The 25,529-nt window shown below is 36.3% G+C and overlaps 1 protein-coding gene across 18 annotated transcripts in view; it reads right to left on the reverse strand.

The window, feature by feature from the left end:
• The window catches only part of EPB41L2 (erythrocyte membrane protein band 4.1 like 2), an 84,953-nt gene that overhangs the window by 17,948 nt on the left and 41,476 nt on the right, over positions 1 to 25,529 (reverse strand). For all 18 annotated transcript variants that reach the window (XM_072408901.1, XM_072408907.1, XM_072408904.1 and 15 more), the window contains 9 exons: positions 24,192 to 24,296; positions 16,151 to 16,193; positions 11,233 to 11,308; positions 9,889 to 10,107; positions 8,091 to 8,178; positions 7,587 to 7,739; positions 6,874 to 6,971; positions 5,773 to 5,945; positions 4,028 to 4,194 (listed from right to left, as the gene is read on the reverse strand). In XM_072408901.1, coding sequence (XP_072265002.1) covers positions 4,028 to 4,194; positions 5,773 to 5,945; positions 6,874 to 6,971; positions 7,587 to 7,739; positions 8,091 to 8,178; positions 9,889 to 10,107; positions 11,233 to 11,308; positions 16,151 to 16,193; positions 24,192 to 24,296 — 1,122 coding nt within the window. The remainder of the gene's footprint in view (positions 1 to 4,027; positions 4,195 to 5,772; positions 5,946 to 6,873; positions 6,972 to 7,586; positions 7,740 to 8,090; positions 8,179 to 9,888; positions 10,108 to 11,232; positions 11,309 to 16,150; positions 16,194 to 24,191; positions 24,297 to 25,529) is intronic.

The raw sequence follows: 25,529 nt of genomic DNA on the forward strand, positions 1-25,529 counted from the left end.
GACCATAAAACAAGTATTTCATTTAATAGTTTGATCATATACACTATTTCCATTAAAATGGTATTAAAATTAGCCTTGTTCAAGTACTCTAAAGGCGTTAAGTAGACATTTGTGAATGTACTGAATGATTAAGTCCTGATTTTTGTTTTACCTTTGTACTATATAGTGTTTTCAAGTGCAGTGAGGGACAAATCACAAGTAAGAGAAATACTGTAGGGGCTGGCAGAATGCATCATTATTAGAAACTACTGTACATGGCATTAGGCATCTGTGTTTTGATAGCAGATGCTGTATGTGGAAGGTGCTCTATTTACACAGCAACATCCATAGCTATTTTGACATATAGGAGCTACTTGTGCTTCAAATTCAATGCGCTACTTTCTCTTATACATATTTCTGGGGCTTAACTGAAGAATTACACAACGTCAATTTACTTTTGTGGCTATGACAAAAATAAAACCTTGACAAGGTATGGTTTACCTGCACTCTAAAAGTATAGGCATCTTTTCAGTGCTCCATTCCTCAAGAGCCAGAAAAGGTCTAGGGATAATTGAAAATCCTGCACTGTATGTAGCCCCAGAGGATTGGAGTTGGACAGCCCTTATTTGGCCAATTAGAATTTTTACAGACTATAGAAACTTGTAGATACTTTTGTAGCATTTTAAAAATATTAGTAGGGAAACTCTAAAAAAGCAGCATGTACATGTTTTACAATGAGAAGGGTAGGGGTATGACTCTGCAGTAGCAAAATACATTTTATACACAATTACACAAGGAAATGGGACATTCTATTTTCAGCTAAAAAGGTAGTCCACTCATATCTGACCAAATGAAGCAACAAGTTGAAACAGCAGCTGCAAGAAACAGAAGTCAAAGCCATGCTTTGTGTAGTACAGTACTAAGCATGTTATACAAGGATAGCATAGACAAGTGGAACTATAGGCACACACATACAACAGTATGTATCCATGATATCCAAGAGCAGAGACAGCAGATTTGTCACTTGCATTAGAAATCCACAACTGAATGCTTACCTACACTGGCTCTATATAAATAAATTCACATGAAAAACTATACCATGAGTAAAGAAATGACAACTGTGGTTTCATCTTTTCTAACTTTTTATTATTTTGCAGTAATGCAGAGAACTTCAAGTGACTTCTAGCTCCACAAAAGCTCAGTTTGTAGAAAGCGGTTTGCAGAAACTCAAGTTGGAAAAATGCATCCTCCCCTGTATGAAGGCCAATAAACGTGCATCAAAAAACTTATGTACTTACTGAGGGGAAAGGTGGGGAGAGGTTACATTGTGGCTTAAAGATAATACCATAGGTCTTTTTACTCACCCCCTAGACACTTCCACATCATGTACTGTTCATGCCAAAAATTAAATTTGACTTAATTGGGATGCTACCATTTGATTTCAGTAAAATATTAACCAGTGAAAGACACAATTTTAAAGTTAAATTAAAAATATGGTAATTGTAGCTTTATTGGACTCCTTGTTTAATACTTGATTGAACCATCTTGCCTGCAACTACAGCCAGGTAATTTGATTCAAGTCTCTACTAGTTTGGACATAAACAACTTTTCTCTCATTTTGGTTCTGTACATTACCACAAATATTTTAAATGAAATATTTTTTTTTTTTTTTTTTTACACAATCACTTCATTTCAGGGGCTCAAAAGTAATTGGACTCAAAGGCTATTTCATGGGCTGGTGTGGGCAATTCCTCTGTTATGTCATTATATAAATTAGGCAGATAAAAGGCCTGGAGTTGATTTGATTTGAGGTGGGGGCATAGCTGAACTTTATTTAACTACATAGCTTCTGAAGGCCACATAGCAAGGGGGTCACAACAGGATAACTGCATAATATATGTGATTTGGATGAAGGACTGAAAACTGCGGTTTGTTTTTTTTTTGTTTTTTTTTTAAACAACCTGAGCTATTGTGTGACATCAAAATATTTTAGGCTGTCAAAACTACAAAATGTGGAAAAGTTCAATGGGTGTGTATACTTACGTAAAACACTCTAAAGGTAAAGATTATATGTAAACATAGTACAGGTTGACGATCAAAAATTCGGCAACCTCTGGACAGATTTTCAAAAATTGTTTTTTTTGTTTTTGTTTTTTTTATATACTTACCTCCACACACAGGCCGGTCTTCCTCTCGCAGCACCTGCGGACATCTAGCACAGGTCCAGGCAGCATGAACTTCTCAAGGTGTATTTAGTTTAGCAAGCAAGCTGACAGCTGAACAGCCTCAGAAAAACATTAGTGGCCAAACAGTGTACTGCAGTCCCTGTATTGAACATGTGATCCGAAATTCATGCCGGGAAACCAAAGGACCCGGATTATCAAAGGCCAGATTGTGGATTGACAACCTGTACAACAATTTATTGTCAAATGGTATTGATGGATAAAACCCCTGGCAAATATAAAAGAATCGCTACTCTTGGTAAATATTCATTCAGGTGTTGAGAAAAAAAAAAATTCTGCATTGTAAAACACACATCTAAAATAGTGAACTACTATACTGTAATTTATGGCATATTTTTTGATAAGACCAAGTTGTGAAAAATTATGAAAACCGCTCAGAATTGAGGGCATTATCAAAATTTTGGTGACTTTTCCCATCCCATCAGTCAAAATTGGGTTTGGTAATAATAAAGTCATTTTTAGGCTAATATATTTGCCACAGAGCAAAGAGCATTAAAACTTTTCTTCAGTAAAGTCATATCTGCTCAGTGACATGGCCAGCAGACAGTCCAAATCTCAATCTCATAAAAAATTTGGAAAACAAAAACCGTCCATGATGAGGTATCAATATTAACGGCTGATCTTTCAACTGGTATACAAGATGGATTACGATTGTCAAATAATATTGTTTTTATTAGTGACGTCCAAGGCTCAAATAATTTAAACGGTCATAAAGAAGCTTGTCAGAGGAGATGCAAACAAAAGGCAATTTTTCTTTAGTTGATTCCATGATTTCTTTTTCCTCATTGTTGGGCGATTTTATTTTTGTCTTGGTCTGAACAAAGTTTATGCCTTTAATTATACCATTGCCATTAATTTTTGTGGATGGATGTTTTAAAATTCCACAATGTTCAGCTACTTTGTTTTTGCAACAAAGTAAACAGCTTATTGAGAATACCCAAAACCGGTGATTCCACAATTTTTGCCAAGGGTTGTAAGATTGAACAATATGCAGATAAATTAAGAACCAATTTTAAAGACCAGGGAAAAAAAGAAAAGGAAAAAAAACAACCACAAAATGGGATGTGTCCTCATGACTGCAATAATATAGTGGCAAATGCAAATATAAGCACATTGGACAAAACAAATGATATTCATCAAAACCTGTTCAAACAAAGCAACATGAAGTAGAACTCCTGACAAACATTTAGAGAACCCCTTTTCATATAGTTATTTATACTTAAATATCAAATCTATTACAGAAAGCAAAAATAAGTACTTTATTCTGTCTTTAGAGCAGCTCAGCACCTTGCACAGCAGACTGAGAAAAGGAGGGTGAGCACTTTAAAGGCAATCGGAGCTCTGCTGGGTGCAATGCCTTCCAGCCAACCACAACTAACAATAGAGGGGTGGCACAGAGATTGCCTCATCAGCGTGGTGCTGATCCTTCCTTTTCCAGTTCAGTCACAAATCAGAAGTTGGTAATAAGGAATTTGCATGTCAATAGTCATTTTTCCCCATTATTACCAATGGAATGAATTACTCATTATCATGATTTTGATGCCTTTGTAAAATTTTAAACACAAAAACTGCAACACTTACAATAACTGTATGAGGTATTGGATTGGGATTTTTCCAATTTAAAGGTTTCGCTTTGATAAAGTGTTGGCATTATGTAACAGCATGTTTTTAATGCTGTCATACTCAATTCTTTACACTACAGCTATGTGCAATGGGTTTTTTTGTCTCAAGGTAGGCAAAATCTGTGAGTTTTATTTTTTTTTTTTAAATGTATATTGCAGAAAACAAGTCGTTAGTAACCTTACCTTGGTATCATTGGCAAGTCCATATCCACTGTCAACATCTGGTTCTTCATCCTGAGGTTTACGTGTCTCATCCTCTGGCCCTGAGACAACACCATCAATAGCACTGACTACTTTAGCATCAGGGACTTCCTTCAGCAGACTCTGATCAGTGATGTTTCCTATGGGAGCTAACAAATGTTTGGGAGACTGAAAAAGCAGTTCTTAATCTGTGGCCACGTGTTCTAACTCTTATTCCAAAAAAAATGAGCAATACAAAGAGTAAGTGTCTACAGGTGTGCTATTCAAACACAAATTCTGAACTACCGTGATCACTTATTAATGAAAGCTGATACAATTTGAATTATGATCTTCATTTGAAATACATTCCAAATGCAGGAAACAATGCCCATGGACACTTACGCTTAGAGTAACTATATAAAGGAAGAGTATTGTGTTCAAAATTACTGTTAAACAAAAAAATTATAGGTTTAATAGAACCAGTAGGTGATCAGCAGAAATTTGTCAGTCCTTCTCAGAATGCACCTTCAAAAATGGAATGCATGCAGCTATATGTTAATGAAACATTTTTCATTGTGCCTGCTATGATTTGTGTTTAATTCTTAGAACCCTAAACCAGACTATCCAGACTAATGTTCTACTGAATTAAAAAAACAGGGGTCGAGAAGGCATGAATGACACAAACAACTGCATCTTGTGTATCTTGTCCTACTACAAGGTTTAGTCTTCATAGATGGCCATGTTGGGTATAAAGGCTCAGTTGGACCTCTGGGGGCCACACTAGAATATAGACAGCAGAGTTCTTCTACATGCACATATTATGTATTAGTGTAAAAGATTGTTGATCTATGGATCCCCAGACTGCCTTAGGAAATTTCTTTGTTGTAGCAAATTGTCCATTGCCTTGCTTTGGGTCTTCTTTAGGAAAAATTCCCATAAATGAAGATTTTTTTCCTGTATTTATTTACCAAGCTTCTGGGGTTTTTTTCAGCCTAACTACTTGTGAAATAAACAAGATTTGGGTTATTTCTTATATTCCAAATCTTAATTTGCCAAACTTGCCCAAGGACAGTATAACCATTTCAAAACATTTGCCAATTTCAAAATATGTCTGTTTATATACTGGATTATATCCAGGATAATATACTGGAACACATCTTTATGAAGACATTGGAACAATGACACAGTTTTGCCTGTAGATGGCACAACACCACAAAATATATATTTGCCTTCTAAGCTGTGTGTGTGTTTTCTTTTTGTAGATGCAAACTAACAGCAGGAATGTGCCCTTCAGATTTCCAAAAGAGTAAATCTGTGGAGAAAGGTTAGGTTAGCCGGGGGCGGGCGGGGGAAGGATAATTATTATTTTTTTTTTTTTAGTGTGGTTATCCTTTAAACATTTTTCACTTCCAGTGTTGAGGTAGTAAATATTGAACCAGGATTCTAAAAGCAGAGCTGTGCCTTAAACAAGGTTTGGTAAGCTTCAGCACAACTTAAACATGTTCAAGGTCTACAAGGGCTACTAGAAGCTTGTTTGGTGTGACACTTCCATTATGATCTATTTTTCACATTCCCATACTGGAACTTAAGGGTGCTTTCAGAGCTTCAAGAAAAGAGTTTGAAATTTGCCAAAAGCATTGCAAATACGGTTGAAGTTTGATGTATATATATTAAAGTCCAAGTTCAAAATCAGCTTAAGCATTATTTATCATTTGTCTCCACATCATTTTAACTTTAAATTTTATTACCTCCATCAAGACTTCTAGAGACACGTTTACTGGATGTGCGCTCAAAATACGGTGCAGGTCTGTCTATTCTCATACTTGCTTCTTTTGTTTGAGTTTGTGTGCGGCCGCTATAACGAAACTTAGATCCCAGAGTCAAGAATTTGGCTTTTGGTGGTTGCTCTGGTGAGGAGAGCCTGCAAAATATTCACATATGTTAAACACATTGCATTGTTCCAGTTAGTTATATCATTACAATTATCTCTTATTTTACAAGTTGTTCTTTTACTTTAAAAAAAAAAAAAAAAAAAAAAAAAGACAACTATAAGATTTAACAAGTACTGCAATTACCACAATATTTCTAATGCATTTGAAGATGTAGACTCTTTATAGACATTCACTATCCCAGATTGAAATCACATTAAAAACAGGAAGTCATGAGCAGCTGAAGAACTACTAAGATTGCCTTATTGCTGGTCATTAGTTGAAGTAAATTATTTGTTAGAAAAGGCTCAAATGTGTAGAATAAGAAAGGGACTTTAATTTTCAGAATGTGTCAATAGCAGGAAATGTACAAACTATTACCTCTTAAAAGCGAAATTGGTGGTATTGATTATCAGTACAGCCTTTTTAAGTGGAGGGTGGATTCCTCTTCGAATAAACAGTACCAATAATAGTAAAACTAATCTGCCAAAGATACTGGCGCCTTTTTGGCTCATTGACATTCTGTACCCAAACATACCTTTGGCCCAAGCAATATATATATATATATATATGAATTACAAACAGTAAATGCACTACAAAGCTGTGCATTTACAAATAGTAAGTAAATAGTTTACAAACAAGTATACAGATTAAATATAGAAAGGGGAACGTTTCTTTAACCACCTGAGCGTTACACGGAGGTCTAGATTTCTGTACCAAAAGTGATCCACTGTTTTTCATTAATTTTTTTTTTTTAAATTGTAGACCTGTAACTTACAGAAATATGTCCGAACAAGGGTTCTAGTAGATATTATGAATATAAAAAATAGCACAAGATTTTAAGAACATAATTTGAAGTTGTTAGATGAAGGTGAAAAGTGTGTATATAATCACAAAATGCTACCAAACAATGTATTTTACCTGTAAAATGTATGGTGCTCCACACAAACTTTCCATAGCCTCTTGGCAGCTCGATGGTTTGGCAGTTTAAATCCAATTGTGCTCTCAAACTGTTCCAGCTAGGGGGGAAAAAAATGAACTCAGAATTTCTATACAAGCCTGTTAACAGCCTACAATAAAAGCCTGGCCCCGCTAGCTAGCACTCTCACTTTTGCCTTGCTGGGGCAAGGGTTTAAATACTGGTCATGACACTATCTACAAAAAGTTTGCATGTTCTCCATGTTCTCAATGGTTTCCTCTGGCCACTCCAGTTTCTCCCCCACTTCCCAATGACATGAAGTTAATTGGCTTTTTTCCCCATATGCAACACAGATACAGGATAATAATAATGACAAGAATATAGTGGCTCTATGAACCACAAATGAATGTATTCTTAATTTAGCATCAGAAGCGTTATCTAAAAAAAGATATTCAAATTCACACATTAGGTTTTACCAGGCATTGTTATAAGTACCCCATCAGTTCCATCACTCAAAAAAAAAAAAAAAAACTTTTCCCCTCCCCACAACTGCAAAGCCAACACAAGGGATGCACAAGTTTTAGTAAGCAGGGCTTTAGGGCTTTACATTCAAACTTCCAAGATAAACTGCTACAACATATCAAACAATAAGAGAAAGTGTCTATACAACTGCAAATGCTAGAACAATGGGACATTAGATACATGTGGTAATTACCTCGCCAGGTCTCACTTTAATGAAGAAATTGCTGCGTTTGTAGGAAATCTTAAGAATCTTGGGCCAAGCAAAACGATTAATTCTAAGTCTGTCCTTGTATATAAGCAATCCATTTGCACAAACACCCAGCATAATATCCACACCTTCTGAATCCTGATATAAAACATTAAAAATATGCATTTACTATAGGATATATTGATAAAAATTACAGCAACATTTCTAAAGTTTTCCATATTTGCACTACAAAAAACTTAACAGTGACTATTTCATCATGCATGCAGATGCCCATTGGTGACTAGTGCTCCTTAAATGTAACTACCAAGACATTCTTTGTGAATTTATTTAAGACAAGCACCCAAACTATGCAAATTTAAACCAGCAGATTGAGGGAGCCTGCCAGCCGATTTAATTATCTAGTAAAAACAAGGCTTAGAAATATCAGATGCTTGGTATCATCGACACACACACACACACACACACACACACACAAAAAAATAAAATTACCTTGGCATGATGGAGGTCCACGCCATACATGGACAATTTCTTGGCATTTTCTAAGAAATTAATATCGGCTTGTGCTGGCGTAAGCCCCCTAAGAACAAACAGAAAAATACTATTGAGTTTAACAGAGAACCAAGTCTTATTCTCTGAAGAGAAAACAAAAAAAAAACGAACATTGGATTATTATGCAAGAAACTCATTAATATCAAGTTAAGTCTGGTGCTGCATTGTGTAGTTTGGATCTTTCTCGTGTTGTACTATGTAGATAATGCCAGGATTTAAACCAGGAACTTTAGTGCTGCAAGAGAAGTGCTATGCACTGAGCCACCATACTTGACTGAAATGTGCCAGAACTACGGTTTATAGGGGTAGAGCTTTATATGTGCAAATGTAATGTAACAGAGACTACACATACCTCCAAATTAAAATGATTTCTTTAGGGTTTTTCTGTTTTTCAGAACACAGCATGTCATCTACTGCGTAGCTTTTAGCTAGTAATAGATAATGTGTTGGTGCATACATGAGAGGTTTGCAGCTCCCTGGCCTGGCAATATCCAGCAGACTCCAAGAAAATAAACTCAAATCAATAACTGCTCCAGAAATTAGAGTTTACCTGTAAAGTATCCAATAACCATTACATATCTAGTAAATAAAACAATTTACTGGAAACATGTTTTGGCACAAGCCAAAACTTCCCAACATTGATAGAAAGACAGTAGACTGCTAAGAGATGACACAAAATAAAGCCTACACAATTATTGCAGAATTACATCACCATCTTTGTAAACATCCTCAACAGTACTGCAAATCATGCAAAGAGCTTTCTTTATTCCTTGAAGGAATAGAGTCGAAGAATTATGCCGATCTAATTGAACACAAATTGGGGAAAATAAAACAACTTCAAGGATAGGAGCAATTTTTAAGGTAGCAAATTTGAATCATAACCTCATGGTTTTCTCATGGATTAAATGTGTTCATATTTTACATAGGTGCCTGGTCAGTGTGTGACATATATGTAAATTGAAACCCCCTAAGCAGCTTCTAAATGTTGACAGCGACTAAAATCACAAGCCTATTGTACGTGGGGGTCAAGCAACTGAACACTTCCTTTGTCTGCACATTGAAGAGGTAACACAAAGCTTGTAATGAAAATGTATCATGAACTAAAGCAAAAATTTTCAGTTGGGCCAATCCAGTACCAGCTGCAATAAGGGCCTATAAAAAGAAGCACTTTGAAAATGATAAGACATGAATTGGAAAGAGATTTCGTTGTAACATGTCCTATTAGCTCAGTTTTGGCGTTATGTCAGAGATCACATGACTTTTCCAGTTTTAGATAAATGTCTTTAAAGTTAAAATTTACATCAGTACTTGTTTGCACTGATGGCTGTTCATACATTACGAAGTAACACAATTTAACATAGGGGCTGCAGACAATGTACTATTGGTACTGTGACCCTTTACCATGCCTCTGTGGTCTTTTTTGTTACTAGATAAATACCTTTCTATTTATTGCAAACCCTTCACACTCACCAAATCACAGTATAGTTGAATACACCACAGACAACAGATTGAAACTTTTAGGTCACAAAATTTTAGGTAGTTCTGGAAGCCCTGCAATGGAAGGTGACACACACACACACACACTTTCTGCAAATTACTTGAATTAAGTACATATGTGTACACACACCTGTCTACTGCCCCAAAACAAAGACATCACAGTAACATTTCACAGAGGGCAGTACAATTACTATGTTATTCTGTAAATCTTCATTGCATGCCCTATAAATTCTAAACAGACCTCTGTGTTTTATGCAGTTCCACAACTTTGTCTTCCAGTTCTTTTGTCTGACTGGGCGCAAACTGAAAGTCACTGATATAGTCAGCGCTGTGCTCCTCTGCATCATAGTCTCCCACCTCAGCTTGAAGTGTGAGTGAACCAAGAAGAGCATGTGTCACAAATGAACATGGCAGACGTCCAGAAGCAATGTCCTGCCGCAGCTGAAGGCACAGGTAATATCTGTGAAAATAAATTAACAGCCTGATCAGGAACCTTATGAAATTTAAGAACACTTCCTATAGTATTAAAGCAATTTTAATAGGGGCAAAACAGAAAACTGTATATTGTTCGTCCAATAAAATTGGTTTGAAAATAATTCATATATTTAATGATTATTAGCATTTGACTGTTCCCTAGTAATAGCATCAAGAATTTGGAAAATTCAGTATGGCAGGCTTGAAGCATCCCATGTGTGAATTAAATGTTTGTGAATACCGTATACTGCACATATGTCTCCCTTGTCCTGCTCAGGGTTCCCTTGAAATTCCTCCACTTACATAACAGCAGCTTTCTGAAAAATGGTATTTGTATGGCAGGTGTGGCACAGCTCACTCCAGTGCAAAAATAATGTTTCTTATACCCTCAGCTTTTTGACATTGACTCATTTGTCATAGTACACAAGGCAAACTTAACTGTCATTCTGAGCTAAAAATCAGATTGCAATGCCACACTCTACAACCTACACTGCCCCGGTGGGAAACACAGAAGGGGAGGGGCTTGACCTCATTTAATTTTTAACTTTTTTTTTTTTTTTTTTTTTTTTTTTTTTTTTTTTTTTTTTTTTTTTTTTTTTAAGCATGACGGAAAAAAAAACCAAACATTTTTATTTGAAACAGAAGGGGTTATCTACTCTTCTAAATAAAGTAAGAAATAAGGTGATAGGTCTGCTTTCATAACCTAAATTCAATAAACTCACAGGACATTGCAATTAGGCAAACAGCACCAAAGATGAAAATTCTGAATTTATTTACATGAAGCCAGCAGATTAATCATAACATCAATAAACCAGAGATTATTAGTTCAAATTATCCAATGAAAGAACTTGAACTATTGATCTTCCTGGTTCAGCTGTGCATCTTTCTGTGTTACATTTTTGCCTCCAGCCCCCTCATAGGACAGTGAACAAACAGAAATCTAAACTAGAAGCAAAGCAGACAAAGGAAACTGTAAATGCTAAACATAAATTACAATATCAATGCAATTATACTGCAAAATCACAAATCTCTGGAACCAAAAACAACAAATTCTTTTAAACAGAATATGTGGGTGTTTTCACTGAATTTGCCTTATTGAAGAAGAAGGTACCTTGTAATGTCTTCTGACAACTGAGAAGGATCCGGAGGATAGAACTTCACATTAAATACAAATTGCCAAGGGGAGCCTAAGAAAGGAAGAGTAAATTATGATAAAACATTCATAATGCAAAATTAAACATGCCTTGGTGCTGCCAAAAGAGAAAAAAAAAAGTTGCTTTACTGAATAATAAAAATAAAGTTTGCTTTTAACTATAGATAAAATGCAATGATAATAATAATATACATTATATATATATATATATATATATAGCGCTGACCTATTATGCAGCGCTTTATAAAGTCCATAGTCGTGTCACTAGCTGTCCCTCAAACCAGCTCACAATCTGATGTCCCTACCATGGTCATATGTCATTACCACAGTCTAAGGTCAATTTTGGGGGGAAGCCAATTAATCCAATTACATGTTTTTGGAATGTGGGAGGAAATCTGAGTACCCAGAGGAAAACCATGGAAACATGGGAAGAACCCTGCAAACTCCCTGCAGATAGTGCCCTGTCCGAGATTCGAACCAGTGCTACAAAGGGTGCTAACCATTGAGCCATCATGCTGCCCTGATATCAACTAAAAGTTTTTTTTTTTTTGAAAATTTCAGCTTTAACTATAAACCAGATAATTTTTTTCAACAGAAAAATATATACTCAAAATAAACTTTTCATATATTGCACCTTATCAGTCTATAAAGGTGGGGACTGCAATAGTCTACTTTTGTCAGGTTCAAAACATTTTAGAGAGTACAGAAAATAGATGTTCTTATCACATTCTACACACCAGGGCAACAGCAACATTGATCTGTTTTAATTTTAAACTACTAAACTCATCATTCCCAATATAACAGAGATGAACAAAGGCCTATATATGTTTGTGACAACCATGGCTCACACACAGATACCCTAAAAAGTCAATGTAATAAAAAAAAGGAACAAACGTTTTATACACCATTACCAGATGAAAATAAAGCAAAGCATTTTAAATGAAAACTCATGTGTCACTTTACTCTGAGGACTGGTAAGCGACTATATGTTTAATTTTTGATACACTTTAAAATTACTGCTTGTATGGGTAACTTCCCCTCATAAATTTACCACTGAACTTTAGCTTTGTTCTTTTATGCCATTGTATTTATGTTGGTCTAAAGCTCATCAAAACAACCAACCTATACTTTCTGCATCAAATGATGCTTGCACAAAAATAAACAAACAATCTCATGAGCGGAACCCCAACATGGCCACAAAAGGTGTACAAATTGTTTAGAAACATTTAAGCCCTTAAAAGAGTACTTAAACAGTGGAAGTTGTGCCCAAAATCGTTAAAAAGAAAATTGCCTGTAGGTTTCCTGTTGCCGTTTTATTTTCCATTACTGACTTACCATGCAGAACCAGCCTTCTTTAAAGATGAACAGAGCCTGGATGCTCATATGCCCTGCAGATAACCAAGCCAGTATAAAACACCCCTTGTGTGCAGGGGTGTGGAGTTCCTGCATTAGCTAAGGGACAGCAATACCATAATATCCACACACAGGCTTCCAAAAAACAGGCATAGACGCCGTTTTTTTTTTTTTTTTATAGAACCCACAGATATACTTTAAACCCAGTAGTGACAAGTTTGCAATCTCTTCTTTCCTGGAAATATCCGTGTAGTGAAACTTTTCCATTTTGCTTTATTATGTGGTGAACTTTCCATATAATTACCATATAATTTAATTACCTCAGTAAAAAAAAAAAAAGCCAAAGCCTAACCAACAAGCACTCTTTTCTTCCAAGACAATGGTCGCCAGAAGATTGAATCTCACAAAGAGGACACAACAATAAAAAAAGTTATAGGCTTTATATGACTTTGTATTGACTTTAGATATACTTTAAGGGTTATGCTGCCCTAGGCACAAGTGATGCTGAGATGCTTTGAGAATGATTCAGATTTGCTTTATAGATGCTAAAGTCATCTGCTGTTTATGAAGTTTTAAGTTATGTAATGAATAAAATGTCAGGAATTTGTCCAGACAGCTCAATAAATATCATTAGTAGAACTCTCAAATGGCAGGAATGCAAGAGCTAAAACAGTAAACAATCAATATGATTCATAGCAGACACACTATGGAAAAGAATGGTTTGCCCCTTTTAAGGACAATCCCCCACTGTTGCAGTTTTCTCAATGTTCCACTCAAGGCCAAACAGTGAAATACAATGAACAAAAAGAAATATTCACTAAAGACAAAATAAGAAAAAAAGCAACATAGTAAAGCAAAATGAATGGCACTACAAATGTCTATCAATAAAGGGAGAACCTCAGACTTAATATAGCCTATTATGTATTCAAAGACAAGTGTAATTAACTCTTTGACATAGATGGGATTTCAATCTTCATCACAAGGCTCCATCATCCCTTAATGACAAAGACATGTTACACATGTTACAAATGCCACCTTGTTGGAGTAGCATTGTTTTACTGTGTTTTCTACATATCAACATTATATATACCAATAGAGATAATTTAAGATATAATTGCAACCTTTTGAATGAAGAGGTTAGGTGCTTGATGTATGTCAGGTAGTTACTCTCTCCAACATGAACAAGTAGTATAGGGAAAAATCTAGAAACCCTGTCAGATTTATGTTTATTTGTGTCCCTGTTGTGGAATTTCCCTCACTTCCTATCTGGTGAAACTTTTCTGTGTAATGTTCTGAATAGCTAAAATTTTCAAGTGGTGTCATTACTGCCCAAGGTTGAGGGGTAAAAAAACCAAAACCCTAAAGACAGGACATGCTAGGGAAATCACTGACCAGGAAACTAGTCGCTTGGGCTCAAGGATGCAAAGACAACATATAAGGAATACACATTTGTACCATATGAGACTCCAAACAATAACGACATTATAAGCAAGGCTGCAATCTGTATACGTTCATATGCAGCAGAGCAGCAGCAGTGTTTTCCTAACAGATTTCAGAGTGAAAAGCCTTTATGTTTGCAGTCAAGAAAATATTTTCAATTAAATAAACCTTTAGATGGATTGTCAAGTGAAAACATGCACAGTTTACACTAGCAGATTGTGTTCTTTTTATGTATGTTGTTTAGCTTTTCTACCATTAAAAATGAAGCTATGTTATCAGAGACTGAAGGTCTGCTCACATATTTCTTCCAGATGACGGTATGTGAATTTGGCCACAGTCCATCCCAATGTCTGTGTATGAACAACCAAAGCAAACACAAACTATGACAATGGGGCTCTGCTACAGAAAATCCACACTCCTTGAGAATGCAGTAAATAAGAACACCGGGAAAGGGATGCCCTGACACACCTCTCTTTTACAAGGATAAAATCTTTACCAACATGTCACATCTTCATGTTTTTATGAAGGTCTAGTACACTAGAAAGATCTTGCACAACATCCCATTCCTTCTAAACCACAAATCCCAAGAGAAGAAACTTTAACTTTTTCATTTTTTGTCCTCTGCAATATGAGCCTCCGCTTTTCCATCAGAATGTGATGACAGAATCTAAGAATTTGCAGAGGTCAGCAAGGATTTGTATGCACTGTGAATCTTCTCAAAGGCTGCAATGAGCAATACCTGGAACACATGGATGTATGCTCACGTATTTTCTGCTTTAAGCAACTAAATAATCGAAAAACAAAGCTCACTCAAACATGGTCACAGAGCTGCAATACATTATCAAAAGAACAGTTAAGAAATAAATCCAAGGTGGACCGCCTAACAATTACAGTTGCCACAAAAAAGTACTGTGGAAGCACCATCATGTTGTGGGAAAGTTTTTTATCAACAGGGACAAGAAACTGGTCAGAATTGAAGGAAAGATGGGTGGCACTAAACACTGGGCTATTCTAAAGGAAAAAAAAAACTCTAGTGGTCAAAAATTTCTGGCAGACAAAGTTCACCAGCAGGACAAAGACCATAAACATACTGCTGAAGCTAGATTTTCGTCAAAAATTGGCTGCCAAAAACAGGCAGGTAAGTGTGTGGAGGGAAAACTGCCACTATATCCCCACACACACCACTTAGTACATACACATGGCATTTTAATATTATTATGATTTGGTATTTATATGGGAATGTTGGATGAAACCCAAGTTCCCAGGAGGAAAACACATGCAAACACAGAGAACACATGCAAACTCCATGCAGATAATCTCCTGGCCAAGATTCAAACCTGGGACCTAGCACTGCAAAGGCAAGAATGCTAGCTTTTAAACCACAGTGCCACTCCAGTGAAAACAGGCATACCAAACCTCCTTGCACTTACCTTAGATTGGGAGCAAGCCAGTTTAGTGGCCTATGCTATTCCAGATAGTGCTCAAATAGAGAATCCCCCACACCACCCTTGTACTTGTGCCTATGAAAAACCCAGCACCCCGTGTACTCTGACACTGCATCTTCATTCACCCAGCACTCCTACTACCGAACCATTTGGACCCCTGGACATTAATATTTATATCTCTCAAGAGGAGGAAAGGCTGAGCATCTCTAGTGATAAAACATGTCAACACTGTGTGTGTTCCCAAAGGAAGGGGGAGGAGGTACATGTTTCTAGGCTGGAAAGTAAAGGTACATAAAAAATACAGTACCTTATAATGAAGGATTGTCTACAACATATGATATTTTATTATCTATGAATGAATATATATATATATATATATATATATATATATATATATATATATATAAATAAAATTGGATATATGAGAATATATTTATTGGATATATGTGAATATCCAACAGAAAAAGCATTATGTCAGGTTCATGTTAAAAAACATATTAAAATAGATAATCTTTAATGATAAGATGTGGGTGTAAATTTTTTACATCTAGAGTCACTAGAATAAACAAAATTATTTTATAAACAACATTATACAAATACTCATGTGACTTTAGGGACTTTGAATTGGAACCACTTACTTCTTATCTGCCTTTTAATTTCCTTGGCATTATCAAGCCAGTTCTGAAATGAGAAGAAAGTCAAATACTTAGTTATCACAGTGACTATTCAAATACAGAAAGTAAACACAAAATACCTATATTAAATGCAAAAACATCACCTACTTAGACTGAAAATAGAAAAATGACAGAGAAGTGTGCCCATGGCATGGGAATGTGAGCATCACACTTTGCATGAAACAAAGTGAATGAAAAAAAAAACATCTGGCGTTTAAACTATTCCATACTCAAGAAAAGTTTTAGCTTGAGATATACTTCAAGCTTAATTCTCTTACTTAGCTCTTATCCCTGTGACAAGATGAGATTTAATGAGATTAAAAATCTGTCCAATAAGCACAGAGACAGCAACAGAAATGTTACTATTGTAGGTTGAGTTGCCATCTTAGTGAACAGGAGGGACCTTTTATTTCCTATTCTAGGGTCACAAAACCCCAGTACAGAAACGTTTAACAAAACCCAGTAGAAGATTTTGCATTCCCTAGGTTGTCAGAATAATGCTAGAAATGAGGCTTGTTCAGGAGCTATATCAAAAATAAAATGATAAAATTAGCTTATGCCCACCATTTTTAGCATCAGTTGATTATAGCTTTGAGCACGCTTGATGTAACATGAATGTAAGGAAACAAAGGCAGCACAATGATGATTCGCTGAAAGGTGAGCAAATATGTCTCTACCTGCCCATCTCAGGAACAAATTCATTTATCTATAGCCACTCTCTATTATTTAACGGTGCTTATAAAAACACATTATACATTAACAGACATGCAAAGTTTTACTGGATCTGGAGAAAAAAAAGGGTGTGTGGAAACAGTTGCATGTTTGTTGGCTTCTTACTTCTGTGTTGGCGGAATATATGGACACCTTAGAAATAAAAACAAACTACAAATAAAACTGGGGGGAAAAAAGATGTTTGAAGTAGGTATAGTAAATCCTTGTATTTTTCTGTAACAAAATTTCTAATAATAATATATATATATATATATATATATATATACACACATACATATATACATATATATATATATATATACATACATACACAAACACTTGCAAACAAAAGCATTGCGCTCTTTTGTTCCCCCCCCCCCGCCCAAGTAATACTCTAATGTGTCTATTACTGATCTACTATGGCACTTTCTCTTTGTTGGCTCTTTGCCATTTTTTGAGATCCTCGGAAAAACAGTACTGTCTGCCAATGTAGGTAAAGTGAAGTTCAGAAACTCCCAGTATGTGTGTCTGGAACTGAAATATTTTACTCCATACAAGTTTTTTGCTTGTAAAACACAAGGAACTTGTACTACATTACTTTTCTATGCAAAACTAGATCAGTAACACTTTGGAACAGAATACCAGCTTGCAAAGTTAAGCTTATGCAATGAATGCTTCAAGTCACTCTGCTTTTGTGCAAAGTTTTAATATTATGAGAATGTTTAATATTTTGGCGTTTACCTGGTTGAATCAGAATCGATTTCCACCACAACAGTGCCTGCATAGTGTGTACCTTGTTTCCAATTTTATGTGGATTTCCTCCAGTAGTTCAGCTTTTCTTCCACAAACACGTTGTGGTTGACTAGCTTGTGATCTAATTTTGCTCTTGGATTTCTAAAACTTCTAAAATTTTTGTACAGGTTCAACAAGAATAGTCTATTGCTCTGTTCTGAGCAGATTTCTAGCAGCTATACATCAAACAGAAGTACATATTATTTAAAACTTTATGTCCAGATAAAAACAAAACAAAAAGTAATCCACACCAATTTGTAGTAATAGGCCTGTGCTGTATAAATACAAAAAAAAAAAAAAAAAATAAAACTCTTGAAACCAGATTACTGCTTTGCATTCAATAAATGAAAACCATTGAAAAAAGTAACATAAGGACCTATACAAATAGTCCAAAAACAGAACAGTATAAAACAATACACAGGTAAAATATACCAAAATTTGTAACCTATTTTTTAAGGCAGTAGCTGGGAAATTTTTCAATCAAATCGGCCAGACACCTAGCGTTCACATGAAGCCAGCAATGTCAGCCACCATTGAGCCCATCAACACTTGTGTTGTCCTGTATATGATGGTATGCGACCTAACGTGCTCTACATGCAACCCATTGTTAACACATTGCTATGGTTATCCTTTTTTCCTAAACAATATTGCTGGTATTACACCTAGACAACATTTTGGTGTGAAATTAAAGCCACATACACATGTGCAATTTCTGTCGTTGGAAAGGATCACCGTTCTGCTCTATGCAGAGGGGAGGGGGTGAACGACGCAGCGGCACCCTGCTGCACGCTCTCCCCCTTCCCTTGCATTAGGATCGCACGTCGTTCATCGTTTGTGGATCCGCCAGGTTGGATCCACGGACGATGAACAACGCGGGCTGTACACACTCCAGATTCTCGCCCGATAACCGTCCGAAGCCAATTATCAGGCGAGAAAAATTTTACGTGTCTACGTAGCTTAAGACATAATGCCTTTTATTTACATTGGGACTGCAATGTGTAACATTGCTGGTGTAATGAGCTACAAGTTGTAATTTCCAACTAAATTTATGTTGGCAATCTTTTGTCATACAAACTTGTTTACGTTCATTTTCCTATCATAAAATAATCACAAAATCAGCGACATGGAGCTGGAACTATGGTTTTGATACTATTTGGCAACTGTGTATTTTGAAAATCTTTTTTTTGGTAGACAAGACTGATAAGGTTTATGGAATTGTCTTTTATACTAAAGATTTTACTGAAGACCTGTGTTTGGCAAGCATTATCCTATGACCATGGGTTGCCTAAGGTCAAGGGCTGCTAAGATGGTCATCTTCACCACAGTCTGGAGAACTACATGGTGATCAACGCACAAGAGTGCCTGGCAGTCAGCTAACCCACTGTGCAGCTGCAATCCCGCACAACAGCTGGCTCATAAATGGCTTACTGTACTGCCTGCACTGGAACAACAGCTACATCATTCTGCATTCAGCACAACTCTGTCTGGAGGTCACAGAAGTGAGGCATTTTAATCCAAAAAGGCAAAAACCCCAACAGGAAAAACTGAATCACAGAACTTGGCAAAAAGCAAAACACATTTTGTCTCCTAGTATATGTGTGAAGGACCAGCAATTGAAATGGAAAAAATGCAACCTAGACAGCAAAGGGAGTAAAAAGTAACGGCCTGGTAGATTACAAATAAAACGTTCAAGGCGAGTCAAAAAGATATATACATTGAGAAAGCATTGTTATAACACCTCACAGGGAAGGTCACCAATGTATTAAAACATGCCAAATTCAAATGTTATCCTGTCCAGATCGCAAAAGGAAAAAAAAATGATTTCTTGTAGGTTATGACTCTGATCAAAATGAGTGTGATGGACTCTAAGCAAAAAAAATCTAATACATCTTCCAGGAGTAACTGGACAAAACACACAAAAACAAAACAAAACAGAATAACTATCCTGTGGATTAAGCAAAGAGCCATTACATACTATAGAATCACTTAAAGAAGAATACCATTACAAAATGCCAAATGCTGCTTGAAGAATTCTGTTTAAAAAAAAACAAAGGGATACAAAGATTCCAGGAAAAAAATAGTAAATGTGGACAAATAAAGTCACAATACTCTTTTTAGTACTTAGTGCCTAACAAGTTCTGTAGGGAATGCAAAACAGAAAGTAATGGGGCTGCAAAAACAGTATTGTGTACCAGTCCCTGACTATCTGTAGCATAATCTTAGTTGTTGACCATCTTTTGAGGGGTTTAAGAAGTATATGACTGCTGTACTACATGATGCAGAGAAAAAAGCTGTAAAATACTTCTAGTTTAAACAATCCTTAGCTAGACATTTAGAAGAAAGAAGAGACATGGGCTAGTGCCCATGTACAAGGTCACAAAATTTCATTTACTACATTCCCTTACAAACATCTGCTTTATTGACCTGCTTATTTTAAATAAAAATAAGCCTCTTGAAATATCACATGCATTTAAACAATGGTCTGGCTCCTCTTGTGTAAACATACTAGGCAGATGCTGCAGATCAATATTTCCAGTACAATATTTACATCAAATGCTAAAATAAAGTCAATGTCAGAAGTGTACATATACTTGGGGGGAAGTATTTAAAAATCACCTTATAAATAGCCAAATATTCAATACAAACACCTAAAATATGGCATATTATTTAGGACATCTACTTTTTGCAGGGCAAAAGTAATTTCAACCACCAAATTTCACATTGTGTCAAGCACACATGATGCCTCTATTTAGGCCAAAACACCATGAGAAACTAGTTGTCTAAAGACTTGACACCATTTTCTGGAATTTTTCAAATTGATATGGTACAGTTAAAGTGTAGTGTAACTTGTGACCTACTGGAATTGTGATTGTCAATAAAATGTGAAAAAAAATCTGTCTGCAAACATTGGTGGAAAAGTAGATGTCTTAAAAAATGTGCCTGATTTTTAGTTTGTTAGTGATAAGTCTGTTAAACTCTCTTTATAACCCCTCCAGAGATTTTATACAAAATGCCGGTCTTATACCAGTTCTGCTAACCAATGATACAAAACTTTGCAATTTGCCTCACATGATTTCAGGTGTCAGGTGTGCATGCTGGGTCAGACTAATGTAACAATCATCGAACTGCTCACACCAAGTAATCCTGTGATGTGTAACAAATGTAAGCAAACCACCCCAATCTACTGATGTTCACTAAGAATATAACTTACACTGTAATACACATTTTATTATGTTTTAGGAAACAAACAATCACAAAGTAAGTCAATAAAAATAACACTGGGGAAGAATTTTGAACAAATTTTTTGTTGACTTCAATTTTTAAGCTTCTTTACACTAAAATAGGTATGCCCATTCCGAAAATGCAGTTAGTTTTCTTGCTATCACATCAGGATTTTTGTCTACTGCTTATAATAATGTGTTTACTGTAGCGTGAATTTGTATAGGCTATTCATTTAGACGCAAGACAGTGTGGTCAGAGGTTGTGCGCTGCTCTATGTTTTGACTAAGCAAAATGTATTTTTCTACTTACACACACATTTTCTTTCTCTCAGATCATGTCTGGCTTTGCTGTTTCTCGTCATAAGTGCCTAAACAACCCTGATTCATTTTGGTATATCTGTGGCAGTTTCACCATTCCCAGTCAAAGGGTGAACATTGGCACATTTGTGGAGCAAGCCTATTTGGCATACTTCAAAGGTAAATTTGGTGATCAAGATAAGTCTCACAAGGTGTGCAAACAGTGTGTCGAGGGTTTACGGATGTGGACAAAGGGAACATGTGATAAGATGCCATTTGGTATCCTTATGGTTTGGCAAAAGCCAGGCGATCATTTCAGTGAATGTTACTTTTGTATAGTGAAAACTTCAGGATATAACAAGAAACATAAATGTAACAGAGTATCCTAATCTACCATCAGCTATACGCCCAGTGGCTCATTCAGATGAAATCCCAGTGCCCAATTCTCTTGACGAACATGATTATGGTGATTAACTAGGTGACAACAATGATGAAGAGTTTGAAATTGAAGAGAACTCTGTTCGTAAGGGATTTGATGATCAGCATGATTTCAGTGATTTGGCATGTGATTATGGGACTATCGCAGAAGGCTTCAGAACTCCTAGCATCAGGCCTGCATGTGAAAAACTTACTTGAAAAAGGAACAAAGGTATCATACTTTCGAACCAGAGAAATTGCATTTCTGCAGTATTTTAGAACTGACAGTGGCTTTGTGTATTGCCATAACATACCTGGTTTACCAGGGAAGTTGGTAACTCCAATCTATAACTCAACGGAATGGCGACTATTCATTGATAGCTCAAAGCGGAGCTTAAAGTGTGTCCTCCTTCAAAATGGCAATATATTTGGGTCAGTCCCAATTAGCCATTCAGTTTCTCTTTGTGAGGAATATGCAGACATAAAGAGAGTCATTAAGTTGTTGCAATATCACCAACACAATTGGGTAATCTGTGTTGACCTCAAAATGACCTCCTTCCTTCTTGGTCAGTAACGCGGGTACACCAAGTATCCCTGTTATCTGTGCATGTCTGACAGTAGAACTCGTGAGAGGAATTAGGTGGAAATGAATTAGCCTCCAAGATCTGCCCTAAAACCAGGTGACCCAAACATTCTACATTAGCCACTTGTTGATAGAAAGAACTGAAGGAGTCTGTTTCAAGTACCTAATTTTGGCATTTCCTAGCCGGTCATTTGAAAAAATAAAGGCCGGTATGTTTGATGGTCCACAGATTCAGCAGCTCAGCAAAGATGAACATTTCATCAGGACAATGTCAGAAGGCGAAAAGAATGCTTAGGTATCATTCAAAGCCATTGTCAAGGACTTTCTTGGAAAATCACGAGCAAATAATTACACAGACATTGTCCAGAAACTCTTGGAGAGCTACAAAATGCTTGGTTGCAATATGAGCATCAAGGTGTATTTTCTGCATAGCCATCTTTCTATCTTCCCGGAAAACCTTGGTGCACTTAGTGATGAGCAAAGTGAATAATTCGACTAAGATTTGAAGGTCATGGAAGGACGGTATCAGGTTAGATGGGATGTACATATGATGGCTGACTATTGTTGGAGCAACCGGCGGGATTGTCCTAACACTGAACACTCCAGGAAAAGCTATAAGCGTAAATTTTTACCTTAACCGCTTACCCGATTATTTTCAAATGTTTTACTGTAAAAAAAAGTCAGAGTAAGAATAAATCCTTTGTATGAACAAAAGAAATTTAAATAAACAGTACATTCAAGTTTTTATTTCATTATTTTTTCATTGTATGTAAAATTTGTATGTTTTTTGACAAAAATGGAGGGTAAAAACTGGTAGCAAAAATCTGGGGTAATTTCTGGAATCACTATTCCAAAAAAAAAAAAAAAATAATAATAATACGTTCCCCAGTGTAATCAATAAAAGAAGAAAAAGGACAAAGTGGGATGTGAGGATTTCCTGCCAGAATTTGAGGACTGCAATTCCTTTTCATCAGGAGTGACATAATTGCTTCTCAAGCACTGTATTGGCACATTGGTCCTCCTGAAGTTTACTTCAAGGTGCTGACTAGAATTGAACAAGCAATAGTGAAGGAAGGGTACTAGGGAATTCTATTCTGGAAGATTTTCCCAAAAAACGACAGGCATGGGACCAGGGACTAGTCAACCAGCACTGGCCTGTGATTTTACTGAAGATGATCATCGAACCTTACAACAAGGTTGTAACTAGCAGTCAGAGTCAAAAGAGTCTTGAAACTCATGATTTAGATACACAACTATAACAATGTATATTACAAACCACAAAGTGCACTCCTATTATTCAGGAGAAATTCAAAATAAAAAAATTGAACATTTTATGGTACTGCTAGGGCATAAATACTATTTCTTGTTTTCCCAAAAACACGGCAAATTTTCACTTTCAAAGTTTCAGACCACAAAAAGTCTAGCTTGCAGAAATGTACATTAGAACAAGAATACATCAATCGTTTCTCACTGCTAAGAGAAAGTGCCACCTAATCAAATTTAAGGTAAAGTACTGGAGAACAAATCCAGGCTGAATGTTTCACATATGTCCCAATGTAGGTTTTAACAAGCAATACTGAATATAGCAGAGCATTTGCACCAGACTGGGAATATAAACAAGTATTTTACCCTATTCAGCAGTATTGAATGGCATTAACATGGAGCATATTAGGTACTACTAACAAAAGCCCTCAAGTCTGGCAGTAATCTGGCAGAAGCCAATAAATAAAAGGTCAGCCTGGGACATAACAGCTCACGCACTGTCTGGACCATGTCAGCCTTGTGACATTATTCAGCCTCTTACATATAGTCCTTAGAATACTTGTTTCAAGACTAATGAAATGGTGAAAACAATCTTATCTAAAATGGTCAATACAATCTAGGTTGACAATCTAAATGCCAAAAGTCTACCTACAAAACGATGCACATTCATCAATAACATTTAGCTAGAGCATTTTATAGGTATGATTGCAAGTTAAATTACCTTCTGGTCAGCATTATCCCGATATGTCAATCCAAAATAATCAGTTTCTAATAAGTTGAGATGTTCACAGACCTTGGAAAACAACACCTGGCCTTTAGCACGTTTCTGGAAGAAGAAGAGAAGCAAGTCAACTGTTTCAATGAAAATATACACTGTATTAAAATATATAGTATAAGAAAATATCAAAGAGCTGATTTGCCCAATTTATCTGAAAAATCTGAGCAATGGTTTAGATTTGTCATACTGCCTGTGGTATTACATCATTTTAAATATCAGTGGAAAGGTATATGCCGAAGTAGAAAAGTTTACAGCTCCACTCCAGACATTTACTCATGGAATGGGGGGGTACCCCTCACTTTGCATGGGTTAAATTCTCCACCAGAGACCACATGTGGTGGTGAGGAATAAAGTAAGTCTCAGACTGAGAATGTACAATGAAAGAGACACAATAGCTCATCCCACTGACTCTGCTGCCTCCTTATGTCAGCATGCTAATTGTTAGCACATGCAAGATGTCCGATTGCCTCTTAAGCTGCGTACACACCTGCAATTTTTCTCGTTGGAAAGGATCTTTCACGATCCTTTCCAACGAGAAAAGACTGCACGATGCATGAACGATGCTGTACATACAGCACGGTTCATGCTCTATGGAGAGGGGAGGGGGAGAGCGACGGAGCGGCACCCTGCTGCGCGCTCTCCCCTTCCCTTTCATTAGGATCGGTCGTCGTCCATCGTCCATGGATCCGCCAGGACGGTCGTCGGACGATGGACGACAACCGACTGTACACACGGCAGATTTTCGCCCGATAATTGGCCGATACCGATTATTGGGCGAGAAAAATTTGCCGTGTGTACGCAGCTTTAGTCCTGCATTTTTAGTTAGTCTAAGATCTGCTTAGCAGGGAAAAATAAGCATTCAATTCTATATCAAATTTAGGTATTTCACTAGTAAAATGTAGTAATTTTTTGAAATGAATAATCAATACATTTTTAAATATTTATATTTGTGTAACCTCTAAGGATATGTCAGCAATAGAGGGAAGTGAATAACAGTTGGAAGTGTTAAAGATCATGTATTTCATAGACATGTGAAAGGAAAAGGCAGTTTTAGGACATTTACATGGAAGCTACACAATACACAGAGGCAGCCCTGGCCTATACTAGGTCTGACTAATCAATCATCTAGTATATGGCTAGTTGTCCATCACAAAACATGACAGGTATGTCATCCCCGCCCTTCCAATCATTAGAGGTGGGAATGGGGTGAACCATAATTCTTGATCATTTGTACACTGAAAACAACATGTGTTCTTCGTGTAGAGGTACCATAAAGTCCTT

Source organism: Pyxicephalus adspersus, chromosome 4 (assembly GCF_032062135.1).
Source record: "Pyxicephalus adspersus chromosome 4, UCB_Pads_2.0, whole genome shotgun sequence".
NCBI classification, from domain to species: domain Eukaryota; kingdom Metazoa; phylum Chordata; class Amphibia; order Anura; family Pyxicephalidae; genus Pyxicephalus; species Pyxicephalus adspersus.